This window comes from Sapajus apella, unplaced genomic scaffold (assembly GCF_009761245.1).
Source record: "Sapajus apella isolate SASKATOON/1434 unplaced genomic scaffold, GSC_monkey_1.0 scaffold153, whole genome shotgun sequence".
NCBI classification, from domain to species: domain Eukaryota; kingdom Metazoa; phylum Chordata; class Mammalia; order Primates; family Cebidae; genus Sapajus; species Sapajus apella.
Window position 1 is genome coordinate 202,014 of NW_022437093.1, and position 23,708 is coordinate 225,721.

Consider the following 23,708-nt stretch of genomic DNA (forward strand, 5'->3'; position numbering starts at 1 on the left):
ACAAAATGGAGGTTAGGGGAAATCTGGACCAAGGAAACTACTTTACTTTCCATTGATCCAGACCTCATAGACCCATGTACCTGGCTGCTTCCCTTGCTACTGTAACACAAAATTCTAGTGCAACTGTGAAAAAAGGATGGTTTTCCTAAGTCCTATCATGCCTCAAAACACCGAGAGAACACTATTTAACCCTTTGCTTATAAAAATTAGCCTACTGCCTGCTTCCTACTTTCAGCTTTGGATGACATCTTGGTAGTCCACAGGTTCTGTGGCAATTTAGTCTACATGTCAGCAACATTTGTCAGCAGCAGAAGCAACTCTAAGGAGGTAAGCAAGGTGCAGAGAGAAAAGACTAAACTTTGAAATTAGATACACATGGGCTCAGATCAGGCTTTGCCACTCATTAGCTAAATGATCTAAGCTCTCACCTCAATTTCCTCAACTGCAAAAATGGGAAGATCTACCTACCTCATAATTTCTTTTGGAAGTTATAAATGTGCTGGCACAGGTACATATCTACGTAACCCTATCTCATGGTAGGAACTCCACAAGACCCCATTTGTATCCTTCACTCTATGTGGCAGATATATGGAGTAGGCGCAAGATGGATTTCACCCTTCTAGTGTGCCTTCCTGTACTTCAACAGCTAATTGGCTAAAAGCTGTATTTCTAAGACTCTCTTTAGGTTCAGCCAATCACATGCACTTTTGTGAGATTAACAGGCTTCCTGCTTTTCCTGGGCACAGTCACAGAAGCCTTTGGTTTTTCTGCCACAGCATTAGCAGAGGATCCACACCTGGTCTTCAGCTTTGCCGATGTTGACAGACAGGTGTGGACCAGAGCTGAGGGACCCTAGACCTCTGGACCGGTGGCTTCCTGATTACAGAAGAGGGAGGACGCTCTGTGGTATGTCTTAACCTAGAGCCTGCTTCTCTTTCTTCCCTCATTGATTCCATAATTCACAATGTACTCCTCTGGCTTATGGAATCTCTTCTTCTTCAAACTAGCTACAGTGGGTTCTCCTCTACACAACTGAACTCTGACCAACACACTCTGGAGCAGTATTATACATTTTACCTAGAACAAATAAAAATGTCTCTTGTAAGAGATTGATTGGAGAGAAAAAAAAACCCTCTTATTTATGAAGCCTTAGATATTGGTCCAAATTATGCCCAGATAGGATGAAATGCCCTCAATCTGTTACTTGAAGTGTCTGGGGTAAGACTTCCCTGGGATAAAATATCCATGGTCCCCCTAACACCTGTCCCCTCCTTCATCAGCTGCACTGAACTCTCCCCTGGTTTTACAGTGGGATGGGACTAGCTCACGTAAGTCCAGCACTATAGGCCCAGAAGGGCCTGGGGAAAAATAGCAAAGGTTTTCTGAGCTTTTATTTCCAGCCAGAGACTTTCACTTTTTCCAATCCACGCTGTGCCTGCAGAGAGCCAGTCTTGTTATCTGATGGGCTACGCTCCAGAGGCTATTGTGCACAGGCCCACAGGCTGGAGCAGGAAAGGGAAGTCTCCCCAAACCAATGGCTATCAGAGGAAGCGAATGGAAAAACCAGGAGTTGGCAGAACTACTCCAGGGCATTTTCAGTTTTGTTTTTAATCTTCATTTCAGAAATTGGGAGCCACTGAGACATACAACAGCAGTTGAGAGTAAGTGAGACAGGGAGCTGAACATGATAGGATACTGGACCATAAAATTCACTAAAGGTTACATGTTTACCAGCAGTGATAGCAACGAGCCAGACAGCACAAAGCACAGTGCTATGCAAAACTAGCCTCACGGGGCCATCTGTGCCAATGGGCCCATCTCAGCACCAGCTGAAGCAAAAGAGCACAGTAGCAGTTCCACTGTTCAGAGAGGCCCACAACTTCCCATGAAGGCATTTTACACAGAAGGAGAAGAGTAGGGTTTAAGCTGCCAGCTGTTCTCATTCCTCCCAGGGGGTGTGGGCTCTCTACCAACCTCCTTAACCCAAGGAGGCAGAGTCAAAGATAAACTCTCAGCCTAGGATATGGTAGGTTCTTTTGCTCTGTACTCTGACTTAAAGCTGAAAGACAGGCTCTCAGATTCTAGCCCTTCTCATAGGAGAACCCTCATCAGGAAGCTGAAGCAGTCAGGAAGTTGTCTCCACAGGGAGTTCTAGGGCTTTGGGTCAGTGTTAATGTGCAGGTCATTGCAAATACAAAGAGATAGCTTTTTTTGGCCACAACTGTTTCTAAACTGTTTTCTCTCTTTAGGGACAGACGAGATGGGGAGAGAAATCAAATCTTTTTTTCTTTCTCAACAGAAAATCTTAACAAATATTTACCAATACGTTCATAGCGGATTGCACTCTGTAGAACACAACAGTGGGTAGAATTTCCATAAGATCCTGAGAACATCTTCTATGTTTCAACTTTCAAAATTTCCATTTTATTTTGGAGTTGCTACCACCATCAAAGTTTCTAATTTCATCTAGCATCAGAGAACTTATATAGCAAGGAGGGAAAAAAACCTTTGGAGGTGAAAGACGCTAATCATTTTGTTTTCACGTGTATGGTCACTACCTCTGCAGTCCTGGTTTCTACCCTTTCAAGTCTACACTAGAACTGGAAGCTGGTTCTCTAATTGGTTTACTGCCTAGTTGTGGCTACAAGCCAACCTCATCCTTTCAATATTCCTTCTTGTCCTCTGCCTGGATTTTCCCTCCTTGTCTCTCAGCGGCAGAGGGCTCCTCTCTTCTTGTGAAAGCATTATAGACCCTCTACCTGGACTTGATTCATCTCCAGCAGGTGTCAGCTCCCCCATAATCTCCTCTTCATCACCTTCAACCCCTCCTTCAGCTGTCTTTATCTCTCCCTTCACACACTTGCTCATATCTGTAACCTAAAAACATCCTGGGCTAGGCATGATGGACTCATACCTATAATCTCAGCACTTTGGGAGGCTGAGGTAGGGGATCACCTGAGACCAGGAATTCAAGAGCAGGCCGGGCAACATAATGAGACCCCATCTCTACAAAAAACAAATTAGCCAGGTGTGGTGGCAAGCACCTGTGGTCCCAGCTATTTGAGAGGCTGAGGCAAGAGGATCGGAGGCTGAGGCTGCAGTAAGCCGTCATGGCACCACTGCACTCCAGCCTGGATGACAGAGAGAGATGGGGTTTTGCCATGTTGTCTAGGCTGGTCTCAAACTCCTGGGCTCAAGCATCTATCCACCTTGGCCTCCCAAAGTGCTGGGATTACAGGCATGCACCACTGCAACTGGCAAGTCCACCATTTCGCTGCTAAACTTGTGAAAAAACCCGATTGCCTCCACTCAGGGGTTGGAGTGTGGCTTGCCTCAGTATGGGACAAAGTGGCAAGATAAGGAGAAAGACAGAGTAAGAACAGAGGCAAAGGCACTTAACAAGATGAACTTAGACCATATAGGAGTCAGAATGTAGTAGGAACAAGTCTTTTATTTATTTTTTTTTGAGACAGAGTCTCACTCTATTGCACAAGCTGGAGCACAGTAGTATGATCTTGGCTCACTGCAACCTCCACCTCCTGGGTTCAAGTGATTCTCCCACCTCAGCCTCCCAAGTAGCTGAGATTACAGGCACACACCACCACACCCAGATAATTTTTTTTTTTTTTTTTTGGAGACAGAGTGAGAGTCTGTCCAGGCCAGAGTGCAGTGGCACGATCTCGGCTCAATGCAACCTCTGCCTCCCAGGTTCAAGCAATTCTCCTGCCTCAGCAGCCCGAGTAGCTGGGATTACAGGCACCTGCCACCACATCTGGCTAATTTTTGTATTTTTAGTAGAGACCATGTTTCACCATGTTGGACAGACTGGTCTCAAACTCCTGTCCTTAGATGATCAGCCTGCCTTGACCTCCCAAAATGCCGGGATTAGAGGTGTGAGGTGGCAGACAAGTCCTTTAGTTAGTTTAGACAAGTCCTTGGTTACATGGCTTAAGGGCACCACCCAATGTATTATGGAAAAATAGTGCTTCAGCTTCAAAGGTAGGTAGAATTTCCATAGGCCAAGATATGAGAGAGGATATTTTCAGGTAGGGAAATTCCATCAGCCTGCCTGGTGATCTCCCCACAGGGAAATTAACTCCTTTGGATTACTCAATACTTAGTAGGATTTTTTGTTTGTTTCTGTTTTGTTTGTTTGTTTAGCATGAATGAGTTTAACAGACTGGCCTGAAAAAAACTGGAATTCAAGGTATGCATATTATGATTTAAAAAAAGGATAAATATGATACCTGGGGCTTCACATATTTGAAAAACTGTCATATGAACGATTTTATCTGTGTTTATCTGTTCCTCAAGAGAGCAGTACTAGAGTCGATGGGTAAAGTGAGAGAAAGCTGATTTGCAATCCAAAATAAGGAAGAATTTCAAATAAATATACATGTCTGGAATTTGATTGGGCTAACCCTGTGCTTCTCCATCAATGCAAATGTTGCGGTGTGAACTGAGTGGCCCACTTCCTGCAAACTCACTAAATATTCACATATATGTAAATAATGATGGCAAGGAGGCAGCAGAGGAACTGGGTGAAAGGCTGAATTGCTAAGGCTTACTAACCAGGGACTTCTTTGACCGGTTTCTACTGCTAGGACATTTCCAAGTCTCTCATGCTTTAACCTTGACTCCTGTCTCTGTTTCCCTTGACTTCAGAAAGTCTTACCTGTACCAGCACACAGCAAGCACTCAGACATTTGTGAATGAAAAGTACAGGTTTCTGTCTCTTACCCTTGGTCTGTCCTTACCACCTGGCTGGTTCTGTGGAAGTAAGGCATTCTCCCCACCTCACACTCCTAATTTCCTTTCCTATTTCTCTGGTTACTCCTTTCCTGTGTCCTTCGCAGGCTCATCCTCTTCTAACCGATCACTAAGTGTTAGGTTCCGAAGGCTCAATCATGGACCCTCGTTTCTTCTCATTCTATAGTCTCTGCTTAGGCTAGGCACTCTCCCCTGGGCCCATGGTTTGAACGTGACAATTTCCAATATTTTTTCACTAATCCTGATTTTCTCCCCTCTGAGCTACAGACCTGTATGTCTAACTGCCCCTCTGATATCTCCTGTTGGCATCAGAGGCACTTCAATACCAACATGTCTAAAACATTAGTCTGCCCCTTCCCAGCAACTGGAACCAGGCTCTCTTCCAGTATTCCTGTTTTAGTGAAAGACAATGCCATTTGTTCAGCTCCACAAAGCAGTAATTTATCTCCCTCTCTCTGAACACCTGCAAATTATTTTTCTTTCTTTCTTTCTTTCTTTTTTTTTGAGACAGAGTCTCGCTCTGTCACCCGTGCTGGAGTGCAGTGGTGTGATCTCCACTCACTGCAATCTCTGCCTCCTGGTTTTAAGCAATTCACTGCCTCAGCCTCCCAAGTAGCTGGGATTACAGGTGCCCGCCACCACACCCAGCTAATTTTTGTATTTTCAGTAGAGACAGGATTTCACCATCTTGGCCAGGCTGGTCTTGAAATCCTAACCTCATGATCTGGCCTCCCAAACTGCTGGGATTAGAGGCATGAGGCACTGCGCCCAGCTTTTTTTTTTTTTTTAGATGGAGTTTTGCTCTTGTTGCCCAGGCTAGAGTGCAATAGTCACCATCTCAGCTCACTGCAATCTCCGCCTCCCAGGTTCAAGCGATTCTCCTGCCTCAGCCTCCCGAGTAGCTGGGATTACAGGCACACGCCACCACGCCCAGCTAATTTTTGTATTTTTCATTGAGACGGGGTTTCACCATGTTGGACAGGCTGGTTTTAAACTCCTAACCTCAGGTGATCCACCCGCCTCAGCCTCCCTAAGTGCTGGAATTACAGGTGTGAGCCACTACACCCGACCTCATTTTTTTTTTTTTTTTTTTAATGAGACTGGGTCTCACTATGTTGACTAGGCTGATCTCAAACTCCTGGAATCAAGCTATCCTCCCACCTTAGCCTCCTGAGAACACCTGCAAATTCAATCCAATGCTATAGTGGTTCTTAAGCCTTTTGGTCTTAGAACCCCTTTGTACCTTAAAACTAAGGGCACTTAGCTTTTATTTATGTGGGATATATGAACTGATATTTACTGTATTAGAAATTAAAACTCAGAAATTTTTAAAACATTTTCTTAGGAGAAACCAGTAGAGAAAAATAGAAATTTTAAGAATATAATCATATACAAGCACATATGCCATTAAGCCATTAGAGTGATGACATCACCTAAGGCACATGACCTCTGGAAAACTCCACTGTACACTTGTGAGAGAATGAGTGTCATTAGCACGATAGAATCGTCTTAGCACGATTATGAAAATAATTTTGAATTAACAGGGTTAAAGGATCCAAGGGACTCCCCAGGATCCCCAGAACACTCTGAGAACCACCAAAATGCCACATTCTGTCAGTTTTACCTCTAAATGTCTCAAGTTCACCTGCTCCTTCCTCTCTCCACTTCACTAGCCTACTCCAAGGCCCAGTTTTCTTTACCTGGACCACTGCATTAGTCTAATGCGGTTTCGCTGGATTCATTCTTGACCCCTCCAATCTGTTCTCCACACTGTAGCCAGATCAATCTTTTCGAAATATAAATCTGAATATGTAACACCACTCACTCCTCTTCACTTAAAAACTCTAAAGTAGCTTCTGACTACTTTCCATGCAGTGATCAGAATCTTAATCAGGGTCCAAAAGGCTCTGCCTCCCTCTCCAGCTTCATCCTGCCCTCCCATTCCCCTCACTCCCAGCTCTCCAGCTATCCGGACTTCTTTCCATTTCTCAGACACACCACACTTCCTCTTGCTATCAGGCCTCTGCTCTTTTAACATCCCCTACCTGGAACCCTCTTCCTTGCATCCCCTTTGCCTAACTCCCAAATCCCATTCATGCCTAAGGCTTTCCTGGCCCCAAGATCAGGATCAGGTCCCATCCCTTAGTTATAGCCCACCTTTTCTTTCTTTTTTTTTTTTTTTTTTCTAAGACAGAGTCTCACTCACTCTGTCACCCAGGCTGGAGTACAGTGGTATAATCTCCGCTTACTGCAGCCTCAATCTCCCAGGCTCAAGTGATCTTCCTGCCTCAGTCCCCTGAGTAGCTGGGACTAGAGGCACTCACTATCATCCCCAGCTAATTTTTGTATTTTTAGTAGTGACGTGGTTTCACCATGTTGACCAGGCTGGTTTCGAACTCCTGGCCTTATGCAGTCTACCCACTTTGGCTTCCCAAAGTGCTGGGGTTACAGGCGTGAGTCACCATGCCAAGCCCATGTCTTTCTTAGTTATAGCCCACTCACAGCATCACACAGCTTTCAGTCACAGTCTGTAATTACACACTAATCACATCATAGCAAGTAAATGTCCATCTTTCATGAATTGTAAAGGCCACAGGGACAGAGCCTGTGTTTTTTGCTTCCCTTATTTCTGGCACATAGTAGATACTTTGGTACTTTTTTTTTTTTTTTTGAGACAGGGTCTCGCTCTGTTGCCCAGGCTGGGGTACAATGGCACAGTCATGGCTCAGTGCAACCTCTGCCTCCCAGGCTCAAGTGACCCTCTCACCTCAGCCTCCCAAGTACCTGGGACTACAAGCATGCACCAATGCACCACCATGCTTGGCTAATTTTTGTACTTTTTGTAGAGACAGGGTTTTGCCATGTTGCCCAGGCTAGTCTCAAACTCCTGAGTTCAAGCAATCCACTCACTGTGGCCTCCCAAAATGCTAGGAGTACAGGCATGAGCCACCATGCCCAGCCAGTAATTACCTTTTGAATGAATGAACAAAAATATAGTACGATGGAAGAGAAGTAAGACAACGTGATATGTCGGGGTGTGATGCCTCACGCCTGTAATCTCAACACTTTGGGAGGCCAAGAGGGGCGGATCATCTGAGGTCAGGAGTTTGAGACCAGCCTGGCCAACATGGTGAAACCCTGTCTCTACTGAAAATTTAAAAATTAGCTGGGAGTGGTAGCACACACCTGTAATAGGCTGAGGCAGAAGAATCGCTTGAGCACATGAGGCAGAGGCTGCAATGAGCCAAGATGGTGTCAAGGCACTCCAGCCTGGGTGATAGAGTGAGACTCTGTCTCAAAAAAAAAAAAAAAGAAGACAACATGATAAATATAATGGTGATGGGTATAAGGGGCAAACATTTTCAGTGGTTTCCCATTGCCTACCCAAAAAGCCTGAGTGCAGTTGAGAGTCCCTTAGTTTTACCCAGGCATCCTTTCTCGGCCTTCTTTATTCCTACTCCAAATATATCAGTCAGTCTGGATCTGAAGGATTAGTGAGTTCCCCAAAGACACAGTCTAAAAGCCCTTTCTCCCCTTGTCCCCTATGGAAATCCTCCATAATTTTTCAAGGTCCAGCTAGAACAGCTCCCCTCAGAATGCATTTTCCAGATCATTCCAGTTAGAAATCATCTCTCCCATTTCTTGGCTCTGTGGAAAGGCTCACAGGCCCAGCTCATTCTCTTGCCACATCTACCTCACCCATACACACTCCAAAGTCCCTGGGGTTCTTGGAAACCACCAAGTTCTTTTGTGATCATGCCTGGCAGGTGTTCCTTACTATGCCTGAGATATTGATCCCTACATGATGCTGAGAAAATCTTCTTGGAGTGTCGGCTCTGATGTTGCCTTTTCTGTGAAAGCCCTTCTCTTCCAGGCGGAACTGGCTATTGCCTCCTCTCTGCTCCAGCCAGCCCTTGTTCTTCTACGTGCTTCATTGCAGCATTCATCTCAGCCCAATGGCTGGTACTTAATGCTTGCTGAATGAAGGAAGCCAGGATCTAGGTATGCTAAGAGGCTGTGTTGCCCATTTTCCAGAGAAACAGGAACTACTTCACAGAAATTTCATTCTTAGCATTCTCAGCCAGGGAAATAATTTCCATAATATGGCTCCCAATAACATGGAAAAAGGGTCCAGTGACTGAACATTTAGCCCCTGCCTCCATGCACATATCATAGGCTCTTGCTTGAGGGCAGGAGACTCAGTTACTGCCCCATCAATTCTTACTGATTACAAGGAACCATGCTGCCCACCTCCTCAATCCCTATAAGGACTCCGGAAAAGAGGCCAAACTGGCAGAGCTTCCAGGCTCTGAGGCACCCAGATTCCAGGGCCAGAGATGCTCTGGCTAGGCTCTCCTTGCTAGGGTACTCGTTCTCCCTCTTCAACCAACACATCCCCCAATTATCTACAGAAATCTGAAATTCATATACAGACTTTCAGCCTGGCAATACTTACTACCAGTACTTGCTGGGGTTCCAGAAGTTACTCAGTAAGGCAAAGTCAGTGCCCCCATAACATATTTTTCCTGCAACTCCCTCAGGAGGCATATTGTAGACAGACAAACTCAGCAATAGGATCAGTGCTTAAATCTCTCAAGCTTAGCTCAGGATCTTCAGAGGACAGTTCAATTTGATGCAATTCTACCTATACGGATAAGGGCAAAGCTGGCTTTCTAGCAGCAGCAGGGGTCTCCACAACATTAAGGCAGCAGGCTCAACACGATGGTTGATAAGGCCAGATTTTCCTTTTGATACAAGTTCAACATTCAAGAAATGGGCTTTCTCCCCAGACTCTCAAAAGTGGGATCCACAGGAATCTTGAGTTAACTAGTAATAATGCACAGTCCTCATTGAGATTACTGTCCTGGGGAGGACTGGTAGCAGCCACAGAGCTTTCTGTCTAGTTAGCAGATTGTATATACAGTCGGCCCTCCATATCTGCAGGTTCTGCATCTGTGGATTCAACCAACCAGAGTTTGAGAATATGTGGGAAAATATTATAAAAAACAGTAATAGCAAAAAAAAAATACAAATAAAAATATAGCATAAGAACTATTTACATAGCATTTATATCATATTAGGTATTATAAATAACCCAGAGATGATTTAAACTATAAGGGAGGATGTGGGCAGGTTATATGGAAATACTATGCTATTTTATTTCAGGGACTTTTGAGCATCCACAGATCTTGGAATCCACAGGGGTCCTGGAACCAGTCCCCTGCAAATACAGAGAAATGACTGTACTATGTCAACAGTCATCTTTCCTTCTCAGGCAACTTAGGTTGACCCTCTCAAGAGTTTCATGGGTCAGCATCTTCCCTGAAGTATAAAGTCTTCTCAGGAATCATAAGCAAGAGGTTTAAGGTTAAAATTCAAACTTAGACCTAATTCCGAACTTTGTAAGTCTCCATTCTTCACAAAAAGGGTCAAAAGTACACAGCTGGAAGTCTTCAAGCAGATGTTTGAGGTGATCACTTTTTCAGGGATGTTTAAAAGGAATTTAATCACACTACTACATCATTGTATTTTAAGTTCCTTGAGAGTCAGGACACATCCCAATTATTTCTTTGCCCTTCCTCTCTAAATAAAATAAAAGCATAGAGGACTACTCTAAACAGAGTAATAGTCAATAAATATTTGATGATTATTTAACAAATATTTGTTGCTTTTTTAAAAATGTGGGTAGATAAAAGAGAGAGGGAGAAAAAAGGGGTGAAATACTCACTGACGGAGAGGTGCCTGCTTCTGGGCTCAGGGGGCTGGTAGATAGTATTTATATCCCCTGCGGACTGGGAAGACTTGATCCGCACCTGTCTGGACATCCCAGAGTGGGGGGAGGAACTGTTCTGTAAAGGAAGAGGAAAAAGACCAAGCTAAATCTTTACAGTCAGGCCTATCAAGGCCGTCTCACCCTAAGAACTCCCTGCACACTCAGCCACCTTCATGCTTTTAATACATGAGCTACCCAGCTTTCCCCCAAATGTCACTCCTCTATTTGTCTCAGCAAATCACTATTTGTTCAATGTAGTTTTACAGCTTCAATGATATATGAGTACTGAGACCTAGTACCCAGTTTAACAGGCGATAATCCAGACATGGAAGAATAACAGGCATTCCTGTAATAATCTGCAAAACAGAAAAGAGAGCTGTAAATACCCTCTCATAAAATTCTCCAGAGAGTTTAGGAAGAGTAGCAGAAAATTATTTCTGCAGAGGAGGGAGTCAGAATGGCAATTCTTGTTGCTATTTATGTATTTATCTTATTGTTTGGTTAACTGATACAGAGTCTTGCTATATTGCCCAGGCTGGACTCAAATTCCCGGGCTGAAGGGATCCTTCCACCTTAGCTGGGACTGTAAGTGCATGCTACCATGCCCAGCTTATATATTTATGTTTAAAAGTAGCTCAATATGCTTCTTTTTCCCAATCATAATCACTCCTGAAAATTAAGAAGATTCTAGGGTTTACACATAAATCATCTCGGGATCACGTACAACTGGGAAAAGCAATCATAAGCACCATTCTGCCAGAAAGAGGTCAAGGGCCTCAAAGGAGGGTCAGCAATCCTCTCAGCACCCACCCACTCTTTCCACTGGGCCCAGTCCAGCCACCACAGAGAAAACTAAACAACAAAGTGGGGCCTGTGCACTGAGAAAGCTTAAAACTAAACTCTGGAGGTAAGGAAGTGATGTCAGAATGTGATTACAAATAAACAGGGCACTGCGTGTGGAAAGTGGGGATGAGAGCTCAGGATCTAGAAACAAGTTGGTTCAAAGTTTCTACTTGCTCCTCTATCTCCTTCTAACACATAAAAAAAAGTCTGATCTAAACAAACTCTATATCCTGTCCTCCAGGAAAAAAGTTTCCCACTCTCAGGGGAGAGTTCAGCTGCCAAGCAACCTCCCCCAGTCTCCCCATGACAGACTTTATCACACGCAGGTTGTCTTGACAAACTGTCTTGCTCTAACGGGAAGTCAGAACCAAGGGGAAGTGAATGTTCTTGCTGAAGCCTCCGATGTGCAATAGCTCTCTGCTGAGGGTCAGAAAGGAAACAAACAGTCAAAGCCACATACTGGGGAGGCAGGCAAGTGAAGGGCAAGGGAGAGCCACAGCCTTGTGCTCACAAAGAAGAGTTGCATGATGAGCACCTGCCACCTGCCTGAATGCAGGGCTTTACACATAGTGGGAATTTAATAAGTCTTGGCAACATGAATTTGAAATGTGTACCAAAGGACATACAATCTAAACCCTGGATTTAAAAATCTAAAAGCTAGGCCAGGTGTGGTGGCTCATGCCTATAATCCCAGCACTTTGGGAGGCTGAGACAGGCGGATCAGCTGAGAGCAGGAGTTCGGGACCAGCCTGGCCAACATGGTGAAATCTTGTCTCTACCAAAAATACAAAAATTAGCCAGGTGTAATGGTGGGTGCCTGTAATCCCAGCTATTTGGGAGTCTGAGGCAGGAGAACTGCTTGAATGCAGGAGGAGAAGGTTGCTGTGAGCCAAGACCATGCCACTGCACTCCAGCCTGGGCCACAGAGCAAGACTCCATCACAAAAAATATATATAAAATAAAATAAAATAAATTTAAAAATCTAAAAGCTGAGTCAGTAATTTCAACAGCCAGCATAAGCATAGATTTGTAAAAGAAAAGGTTGCGGTTATAGCAACAGGTGGGAAAGCAAGTGAAGAGAATCAGTGAAGGTCTCAAAGCAGAGTTTCTCACACTTTAATGTACATATGAATCACCTGCAATCTTGTTAAAGTGCAGATTCGGATTCAGTAGGTCTGGGGTGGAGTTCAGAGCCTGCATTTCTAACCAGCTTCCAGGTGATGCTGTTATACGGGCCACACTTTGAGTAGCCAGGTCTTAGGAGTGAGTCACGCTTCCATTGCAGGTAATGGTTCTCAACGCTAGCTGCCCATCAGAATTGCCTGTGGAGCTTTTTATACCTCAGATCAACAGAACCTCTGGATATGGAGTCCAGGCATTGATATTTTGTAATATTCAGTCAAATTCTGAAAATCTCAATTTAAGGGGCAAAAGAGAATGGTATGGTAAATAAAAATGAGGTTGCTGCAAGGATTTAGGACACCTTGAATAAGACTCAGAAGTAGGAAACAAGAGGAAGGAGGAAGGTAGGGCTATGCCTGAGAATACAAGAGGACTGTCGTAGAGCGACAGGACAGCCCACAGGTATGAACTGTGTAGCCTAGCAGTACATTCTAAAGACAACAAATAGAAGATAGCATTTGACGATTCCATGAACACCTCACTAAACGACTCTGGGTAGAAATGTGCTCTGGCACACAAACACGAAAAATTGCCAGGAAACCATGAGCACCAAGACTTAAGTGACTGGAAGATAGGAAATGGCAGAAAAAGAGTTACAAAAGTCTACCCACAAATTATCTCAATAAAAGATTTAGCGATATGACACAAAAGGAACACATGGATTCAACAATGCAGGTGTACCACTGAGGTGGTACAGTGGGGAGAGGGGTTGCTTTAGTCTGTTACATGGGAATGTAACATAAGAAATGGCACACTGGATCACCAAGCACATTCTGTCCAGTCCTCTGTTTTAATGGTGGTACCAAGAATACATGCATGGAAGACCATGATAGTTACGATAGCTGTGGAAGCATCTGAGGTGATTTAATTAAATTTACAGCTTTACCATCCATGAATTTATTAAAGCCACTTTTTTAAAAATCTGCTTTGAAACTATACAATTTCAGAATAACAGATGCCACATAAATCACCTTTTTTCTTTTTGTGACAGGGTCTTGCTCAGTCATACAGGTTGGAGTGCAGTGGTGCAACCATAGCTCACTGCACCCTGGAATTGCTGAGCTCAAGCAATCCTCCTGCCTCAGCCTCCCAAGTATATGGAATGACAGGCATTTGCTGCCACAACTGATTTTAAAACTTTTGTAGAGATGAGATCTTGCTATGTTACCCAGGTTGGTTTATCACTTGTTATACAAATTATTTTCTTTTTGTTCTAAGATAATGCTCAATATTCATGGAGTTCATCCAAATTGAGTTAGGTGAATAAATCTGTGTCTTCATTATCCATGCTCTTAAATGCTTTGAAGAATCTGATTATGTATATGCTTAGGCTGTATTTCCCGACTAAAGAGTTCTAAACTTTTACAATATTCATATATGAAAGTGACTCCAACTCCTTGAAAATTTTGTCTTCTGGATGTTTTCTAGTTCAGTTATCTTTGAAGCTGTGGGGAATAGAATAATACAGCTCTCAAGTTCTCCTCATGGACAATATTATAGTTTCTGCTAGGCTTCTAATAATTTCCAACTGTGGAGGAACCTGGGTGAGGTTTCCCAAGCACCACAATAATTCTAAGATCCTTCTCTGGGGCAAGGCGTGGTGGCTCATGACTGTAATCCCAGCACTTTGGGAGGCTGAGGCGGTCAGATCATTTGAGGTCAGGAGTTTGAGACCAGCCTGGCCAACATGGCAAAACTCCATCTCTGCCAAAAACATAAAAATTAGCCGGACATGGTGGCACGTACCCACAATCCTAGCTACTTGGGAGACTGAGACAGGAGAATCGCTTGAACCCAGGGGGCAGAGGTTGCAGTGAGCCAAGATTGTACCACTGCACTCCAGCCTGGGCGACAGGCTGAGTGAAACTGTGTCTCAAAAAAAAATTTTTTTAAAAGAGACATAGTTCTCAGGAGTTCTCAAGTAAAAGTAATATTGAGGCCTCTTAGACATGGCCTTGGCCAAAGTGAGGTGGGAGAGGTATGACATGTACTTGTGAGGAATGAAGACAGAAGGAAAATTAGAAGCTGTCATATAAGGATCAAAAGAATCCAAAGAGAAGGAAGAGATAGCACACTTCAAAACAGGAACAAGAAGAGAAACAGTCAGGTGTGGTGGCTCACACCTGTAATCCCAGCACTTTGGGAGGCTGAGACAGAAGGATTGCTTGAGCCCAGGAGTTTGAGACCAGCTTGGGCAACATGGTGAGACCCTGTCTCTACAAACAATTTAAAAAAAAAAAAAAAAAGCCAGGCATGGTGGCACACTCCTGTAGTCCCAGTTACTTGTGAGGCTGAGATGGGTGGAAGATAACTTGAGTCTGGGAGGTTGAGGCTGTGGCGAGCTGTCACTGCACCACTGCACTTCAGCTTGGGTGACAGAGTAGATCCTGTGTCAAAAACAAAAAAAGGGAAATAAAGGAATAGGTGGTAACAAAAGGTGGCTGAGGCAACTGCCTCAAATGCAGGAAATTCAAAGTGGAGAAACAAAGTAGCTGGTGGTATCAGCAGGAGGTGATGAAGACCAAGTGATACAGTATTCTGGAGCAGTATACTCAAGGTATGATCTTTGGGCTGCCGCCAGTCCACAAACTGGTATACTGCTCGTTCTGCTCTTCTATCAGATAGTATAGAAATGGAGAGTGACCTTTGAAAAACTTTAGAGAAATGTGGCAGAGTGCTTTTATGTCTATTGAATCTAATAATAAAAACTGTAGCCTTGTAATTTATATATCTCTAGTTTATTTTTCCATTTCACTTTTCAGTTTTTGTATTTAAAAAAAGAACTGGTCCGGCCAGGCACAGTGGCTCATGCCTGTAATCCCAGCACTTTGGGAGGCAGAGGTGGGCGGATCACAAGGTCAGGAGTTTAAGACCAGCCTGGCCAATATGGTGAAACCCCATCTCTACTAAAAATACAAAAGTTGGGTGTGGTGGTGGGCACCTGTAGTCCTAGCTACTCAGGAGGCTGAGGGAGAAGAATCACTTGAACCCAGGAGGCAGAGGTTGCAGTAAGCTGAGATTGTGCCACTGCACTCTAGCCTTAGCAACAGAGTGAGACTCTGTCTCAAAAAAAAAAAAAAAAAGCCTAAAGTCTAGGTGAGAAAGTTCTGAAGGAAAGATTTCATCACCAATATTACCACCGTTACTCTTAAATGTAAATCTTTATAAATGCAAAAAACAGGAGGAGTTTCAGTGTCCCAAAAGCACCAAAAATAGTTATTTAATTAAATTATGGTATATCCACTCAAGGGAAACATGCATGCTTACAAATTATAATTGCAACATAGAAAAATGCTCATCATAGGCTGGGTTGTAGTGGCTCACACTTGTAATTCCAGCAGTTTGCAAGGCTAAGGTGGGTAGATCACTTGAGCTCAGGAATTCAAGACCAGCCTGGGCAATATAGTGTGACCTCATCTCTACAAAAAATTTAAAAAATCAGCCAGGCATGGTAGTATATGCCTGTTGTCCCCCCAGCCACTAGGGAGGCTGAAGTGGGAGGATGGCTTGAGCCCAGGAGGTGGAGGTTACAGTGAGCAGAGATCATGCCACAGCACTCCAGCCTGGGTAACAGAACCACAACCTGCATTAAAAAAAAAAAAAAAAAAAAAAAAAAATTCATGACAATATTAAGTGTAAAAATAAAATAAAATAAATATTAAGTGAAAAAATAAATTAGAAAATTGCATGAGCTGGGTGATGTGGTGTGAGCCTGCAATCCCAGCTACTCAGGAGGCTGAGGCAGGAGGATTGCTTGAACCTGGTAGTTAACAGACAAGCCTGGCAACAGACTAAGACACCATCTCAAAAAAGAAAACTGCATGACTACCATGACAATATTTACATAAAGTATTTATACAAATGGCCAAAGACTTGAAAGTAATATGCAAAAATAAATCAATAAATGAATTATGAATATAGGATTATGTAATATAGCCCTTTAAAAAATAAATTTAACAAAAACTTCAAATGACTTTATTATAATTTTTAAAAATATTAAGTCCTTTGCCTGGGGGTGGTGGCTCACGCCTGTAATCCCAGTACTTTGGGAGGCCAAGGCAGGCAGATCACTTGAGGCTAGGAGTTCAAGACCAGTATGACCAACATAGCGAAACCCTGTCTCTACTAAAAATACCAATTAAATAAATAAATAAAAGTCCTCAAAAAGTTTATTTTTCCATTTCACTTTTCAGTTTTTGTATTTAAAAAAGAACTGGTCTGGCTAGGCACAGCGGCTCATGCCTGTAATCCCAGCACTCTGGGAGGCCAAGGTATTTGTCTTCTGCAATGTCATGAGTATCTGAGCTCAGATGGTCATCTTTATAAAGCTGTGGGTGTTGTGGCAGTACCAACAGCTATCTGTACCCCCTTAATGGATGGAAACACTGATGTAAAGAACCAGTTGTCTAAAACTTCTTATCAAGACAGTATAGGAATCACAATCACAGTCAGGGGTGCCAGCTTCCAATTAAGCAATTATAACACTTAACCAAGCTCTAATTCCAGCTTCTTCTCTAAGGAAGGGGTTTGATGGATATGATCTCTGCTTGACTCTTGCTAACAATTCAGGAAGCATTCACTGTGTTTTGTTTAGTGAATGGGTAGGAAAAGGGTTTCAAAACAATGGCAAAGCTCCTGCTCTTGGGAAGCTTACAATCTTTTGGGGTAAAACTTACAAATATGCAACAACTAGAAGGCAATTACTTTGATTCTTATTTTATTATTATTTTTTTCAAGATACAGTCTTGCTCTGTTGCCCAGGCTGGAGTGCAGTGGCAAGATCTCAGCTCACTGCAACCTCTGCCTCCTGGGTTCAAGCAATTCTCCTGCCTCAGCCTCCTGAGTAGCTGGGATTACATGTGTGCACCACTATGCCCAGCTAATTTTTCTATTTTCAGTAGAGATGGGGTTTCACCATGTTGGCGAGGCTGGTCTCAAACTCCTGACCACAAGTGATCTGCCCAACTCGGCTTCCCAAAGTGCCGGGATTATAGGCATGAGCCACTGTACCTGGCCACGGAAGGTAATTACTAAACAACCTATGAACTAGTGTACAAACTATATCCAGTAACTAAAGGAATAAGGAATAATCAAAATGGCCTCAGTCAAAAATGCTGACCAAGTTGTGGCAGACAAATCAAACTGTGTCCTATAAAAAGGTGACAGCCGTGGACTGTCCAAGAGGAAGAAAGAAGAACTTCAGGGCTGCATATTCCCCTTGCATGGGGATAGTATGCTGAAGAATGTGGAATGAGAATAGGGGGTTGCAAGTAGGGACAGTTGGTGCCAACCCTGGTATTAGGCTAAAAGTTTTTAAAACTATATTTTAAAAGATTTTTAAAAATTGAGACAAGCTTTCACTATGTTGCCCAGGCTGGTCTCAAATCCCTAAGCTCACAGTGCTCCAGCTGCCTTGGCCTCCCAAAGTGCTAGGATTACAGGTGTAAGCCACCCTGCCTGGCCAATATTAGGCTAAATTTAGATCTTACATGATGGGCAGTAAAGAAGGACCATAAGGAGCTGGTAAGTAACTTAGGCAGAGAAATGAAATAATAAGGTATATATTTTACTTCAGAACACTTCCCAAAATATACCCAGAAAAAAAGAATTATTTGGGATAAAGAAGACTATTTCTGGTGCACAGGGAGTCTTCTTTAATACAGTAGTCCTCTTTTATCTGTGGTTTTGCTTTCCACAGTTTCAGTTACCCATGGCCAACTTTGGCCAAAACATATTAAATGGAAAATTTCGAAAATAAACAATTCAAAAGTTTTAAATTTTGCACTGTTCTGAATAGTGTGATGAAATCTCACACAATCCTGCTCCTTCTTGCCTGGAAATCATGTTTCTCCAACGTATCCATACTGTCTATGCTACTAACCTGTTAGTCACCTATGAGCCATCTCAGCTGGATGAACTATCATGGTATCTCAGTGCTAGTGTTCAAGTAACCCTTATTCTACTTATCAATGGCTCTAAAATGCAAGAGTAGTGATTCTGACAACTTAGATATGCCAAAGAAAAGCCGTAAAATGCTTCCTTTTGAGAAAAGGTGAAAATTTTTATATAAGGAAAGAAAAAAATTGTATGCTAAGGTTGATAAGATCTAGAGTAGAAATGAATCTTCTGGCCATGTAAAGAAGTGTAAAGAAGAAAAAAGAGTGGCCAGGCCATCCTGGCTAATATGGTGAAAACCCATCTCTAGAAATAATTAAAAAAGAAAAAGAAAAGAAATGGTCAGCATGAGCACCATTCCATCTAAACTTTGTCCTAGTCACTACACCCATAGCTATGCTGCCAATATGGCAGCATAAAGAAAAGGAAAGGCTGTCAAGCATAAGGAAAGGAAATGGTGCTAAGAAACCTTCAGAAACATGCATCCGAAGAAAACTGGTAGAGGAATCAGTAAGTGGAAGACAGATACAGATTGCAAACAGTATTGTGAGGCCTCCAGGAATCCTTCAGGAGAGGAAACTGTGCATAAGGTATAATTCCCTACTTCTGACACCCCACAGACTGCCTGCCATCGGGCAAAGCAGCAGCTGGTAAGTTATAAGAGGCCCCCAACCCATGGCTTTTTCCACTGAACAAAAGGAAAATTTTGTTTCCTGTTAATGTCCCAAGGGAAAGGCAAGGAGTTACGGGAGTTGGGTTTATAAAAGCATGACAGTCTCAAATCCTTGACAGTCTTTCCTAATCAGCACTGCCAAACAAATCAAATTTCTCTTGTTGGGGTCAAAATCTAATTGAAATATATAAATTAGAGCACGATAATTTTCTTTATCATAAAGTATTTTCCTTCCTCCCTCACTATAAGTCAAATAACCTTTAGATGAAACGTTAACACTAACAATCTGGCTCTTCAGTGAAATCAAATGCAGAATGCTCACTGACCACCGACAAATGGGCTGTGCTGTGCTTATGCTCTCAATTTGGCAGTGACTGAGGAACAAAAATGTCAGTCAAGGAGGCAAGACAAGTTTCTGAAGGAAAGCAAGCTTTGTCTTCAGCTGCCACAATATGACAGGGGCTACTTACATGGTTTCTGTCCTGGGACAGCAGCAATATCCTAAGGCTTTTCATGCTTGAGCTTCTATCCAAAATGTCAATTGCTTTATCAAGATCATCTTGGTTTTTCAGCAGGATGGAGAGCTGTGATACAAGACAGAGAAAAGGGAAATAATATAAAACAGAAGTCTATCTCAATGTTTCACTTTGCAGAAATAAACAAAAAAATAAGAATGTTTGGAGGAAAATAATCTCATTGGATACTATGGGGTCTTAAAAGATCTAGTTGAAACTAAAGAGACTTTTTTCCTCTAAATATACAATTCAATAATTTGTAGTACCTTTACATAGTTGTGCAACCATCATCATAATCCAATTTTAAAACATTTCCAAAACTCCAGCAGGATATCTTCTGCCCATTTATAGACTCCTCCTTCCCACCTCCAGCCCCAGGCCACTACTACTCTACTTTGTGTCTCTATAGATTTGCGTTTTCTGGACATTTCATTCCATTTAGAATCATACAATTCATACATTCATTTCAATTCAAAAAGATTCAATCTTTTGCAACTAGCTTCTTTCACTTAGTGTTTTTTAGTTCATCCATGCTGAACACACCTCAGTACCCAGTTGTGAGATACTTTCTGAGAAGAGCTTCCTTTCCAAAAATACCATGTACTTCAAAGCATCAAATCACAAACAGTTATAGCCCCCATATTCTTTTCCAAATTAAGCAGCAGAATCATATCCCACTCTATCTCCAATTGCACTGACATTAACAGAACAAGCAGAAAAGGAACAGGATGGGTAGAGGGGTGGTCAGAGGATGAAAATTGTTATACAAATAAAAACACAAATTTAGACTGCACAGGATGGTTTAATATCTTTCTGTTTAAGGGCAAAGTCAATGACTAGAACCTGTAAACTACCTCCTCCATTCTCATGGAGCTTTTCCCCCTTTGCTTAGCACTTCTCTCTCCTGTTGCCATATGAAGGACGTGTTTGCTTTCCCTTCCGTCATGATTTTAAGTTTCCTGAGGCCTCCCCAGCCATGCTGAACTGTGAGTCAATTAAACCTCTTTCCTTTATAAATTACCCAGACTTGGGCAGTTTCCTACAGCAGCATGAGAACAGAATAATACACTCATATGTTCCAGTGAAGTATTAAATAGACGGTCCCTGAGGGTACAAATAAGTTTCACTCACTGCAAAAAGCAGAGCATGTTATGAATACTTCGTATTAAGAGATTCATAAAATGTAAAAGTATGCCTCGCCTATGACCTAGCGAACGTCAGATCTTATTGTTATTTGGAGACAGAGTCTCACTCTGTTGCCCAGGCTGGAGTGCAGCGGCACAGTCTCAACTTGCTGCAACCTCCACCTCCTGGGTTTAAGCGATTCTCCTGCCTTAGCCTCCAGAGTAGCTGGGATTACAGGTACATACCACCACACCCCACTAATTTTTACGTTTTTTTTTTTTTTGTTTTTTCTTTTTAGGAGAGACAGGGTTTCGCCATATTGGCTGGTCTTAAACTCCTGACCTCAAGTAATCTGCCCGCTTTAGCCTACCAAAGTGCTGGGATTACAGGAAAGAGCTACCATGCCTGGCCAGATTTTATACATGTATGGTAAACACAAAATCAAGCAAAAGTCCAACTAATTTATTCAGTTCCCAATTTATAATACAAGATTTTTTCTGAGACAGCATCTGCCTCTGTCACTCCGGCTGTAGTGCAGTGGCTCGATCTCAGTTCACAGCAACCTCTGTCTCCCGGGTTAAAGTGATTCTCCTGCCTCAGCCTCTCAAGTAGCTGGGATTACAGCATGAGCCACCATGCCAGACTAATTTTTGTATTTTTTGTACAGACAGGGTTTCACCATGTTGCCCAGGTTGGTCTTGAACTCCTGAGCTCAAGCAATCTGCCCACCTCAGGCCTCCCAAAGTGTTGGGATTATAGGCATGAACCACCACGCCTGGCCAAAAACAGTATATATTTAAAATAAAATCTCAAAACTACTTATGGAATAGGAGCATGTTCTGCAAATCATATTACATTGCAAAATAATTTCTTCCTGGCTGATATTCAAAGTGGGAACAAAAAACAATTGTTGGGAAGGGAGTTAAATAAATTAGAGTAGGTATTAACTTTCAAAAAACCAAGTAGCTGGGCATAGTGGCTCACACCTGTAATCCTGGGAGGCTGGGGCAGAGGATCACCTGAGGTCATGAGTTTAAGACCAGCCTAGGCAAAATAGTGAGACCCCCATCTCTACAAAAAAATTTTTTTAATTGTGGTGGCACATGTCTATAGTCCCAGTTACTAGGGAGACTGAGGAGGGAGAATCCCTTGAACACAGGATGTAGAGGCTACAGTGAGCCATGATTGCACACCACACTCTGGCCTGGGCAACAAAGTGAAACCCTATCTCAAACCAAAAACAAAAGCAAAACCCAGAGTGACATACTACTTTACACCTACTAGGATGGCTACTAAGAAAAATAAGAAAATAACAAATGTTGGTAAGGATGGTGGAGAAACTGTAGCCCTCATTGATATGGTTTGGCTGCGTCCCCGCCCAAATCCCATCTTGAATTGTAGCTCCAATAATCCCCCCTAAAGTAAAGACTTTAGTGTCGTGGCAGGGACCTGGTGGGAGGTAACTGAATCATGGGTGTGGTTACCCCCATCCTGCTGTTCTCCTGATAGTGAGTTCTCATGAGATCTGATGGTTTTATATGAGGCTTTTCCCCCTTTGCTTGGCACTTCCCTCTCCTGTCGCTATGTAAAGGACGTGTTTGCTTTCCCTTCCATCATGATTGTAAGTTTCCTGAGGCCTCCCCAGCCATACTGAACTGTGAGTAAAGTAAACCTCTTTCCTTTATAAATCACCCAATCCTGGGCAGTTTTTACAGCAGAGTGAGAACAGACTAATACACTCATACATTGCTAGCAGGACTGTAAAACTGTGCAACCATTATAGAAAAGCTGGGCGGTTCCTCAAAAAATTAGAGTTATCTTATGACCCAGCAATCCACTCCTAGTATATACCTTACAGAATCGAAAACATATGTTCATGTAAACACTTGTACACAAATGTTCACAGCAGCACTATTTAATCACCAAAAAGTGAAAACAACCCAAATGTCTATCAATAGATGAACAGATACACAAAATGTGGTATATCCGTAAATTGAATATTTATTATTCAGTCATAAAATAGAATGAAGTACTGACAACATGCTATAACACAGATGACCCTTGAAAACATATGCTTAGTGAAAGAAGCCAGATAAAAAAAGGCCACATACTGTATGACTCCACTTACATGAAATGTTCAGAATAGGCAAATCCAAAGAGACAGAAAGATAAGTGCTTACCAAGAGCTTGAAAGAGGAGAGAAAGGGGAATAACTGCTAATGGGTATAGGGTTTCTCTTCGGAGTGATGAAAATGTTCTGTAGGCTGGGAGCAGTGGCTCATGCCTGTAATCCCAGCACTTTGGGAGGCTGAGGCAGGCATATCGCTTGAGCTCAGGAATTTGAGACCAGCCTGGGCAACACGGCAAAACTCTGTTTCCATAAAAAATACAAAAAAATTAGCTGCATGTGGTGGTGTGTGCCTATAGTCCCAGCTTGGGGGACTGAGGCAGGAAGGTCGCTTGAGTGCAGAAGGTCAAGGCTGCAGTCAGCCGTGTTTACGACACTGCACTTCCAGCCTGGGCGACTGAGCAAGACTCTGTCTCAGAAAAAGAAAGAAAATGTTCTGGAATTAGACAGCGGCGTTGGTTACACAACTCTATCAGCATACTAAAAACCACTGAATGATATACTTTAAGAGGATAAATTTTGTATCTCAATAAAGCTATAATTACAAAGACGTAAATAAAATAAAATCTCAGTAGAGTTTTCATTTGGGATTCTCAGATCCTCACAGTGCAGGGTTTAAAGGGCAAAGAAAAGAAAGGAATTGAGGGATTTTAAATTAATCAAATATAAGTTAGTCAATACCTGATCATTAACATTAGCAGAGTATGTTAAGACATGTATGAACTAAAATAATAACAATGATTTATATTTGGCTTTAGCATAAAGAAATATCAGGAATTCTTTTTTTTTTTTTTTTTTTTTTTT

General features: G+C 42.6%; 1 protein-coding gene across 5 annotated transcripts in view; it reads right to left on the reverse strand.

Moving 5' to 3' along the window:
- The window catches only part of MAP3K3 (mitogen-activated protein kinase kinase kinase 3), a 73,131-nt gene that overhangs the window by 16,731 nt on the left and 32,692 nt on the right, over nt 1-23,708 (reverse strand). For all 5 annotated transcript variants that reach the window (XM_032266045.1, XM_032266043.1, XM_032266046.1 and 2 more), the window contains 2 exons: nt 19,607-19,720; nt 10,499-10,619 (listed from right to left, as the gene is read on the reverse strand). In XM_032266045.1, coding sequence (XP_032121936.1) covers nt 10,499-10,619; nt 19,607-19,720 — 235 coding nt within the window. The remainder of the gene's footprint in view (nt 1-10,498; nt 10,620-19,606; nt 19,721-23,708) is intronic.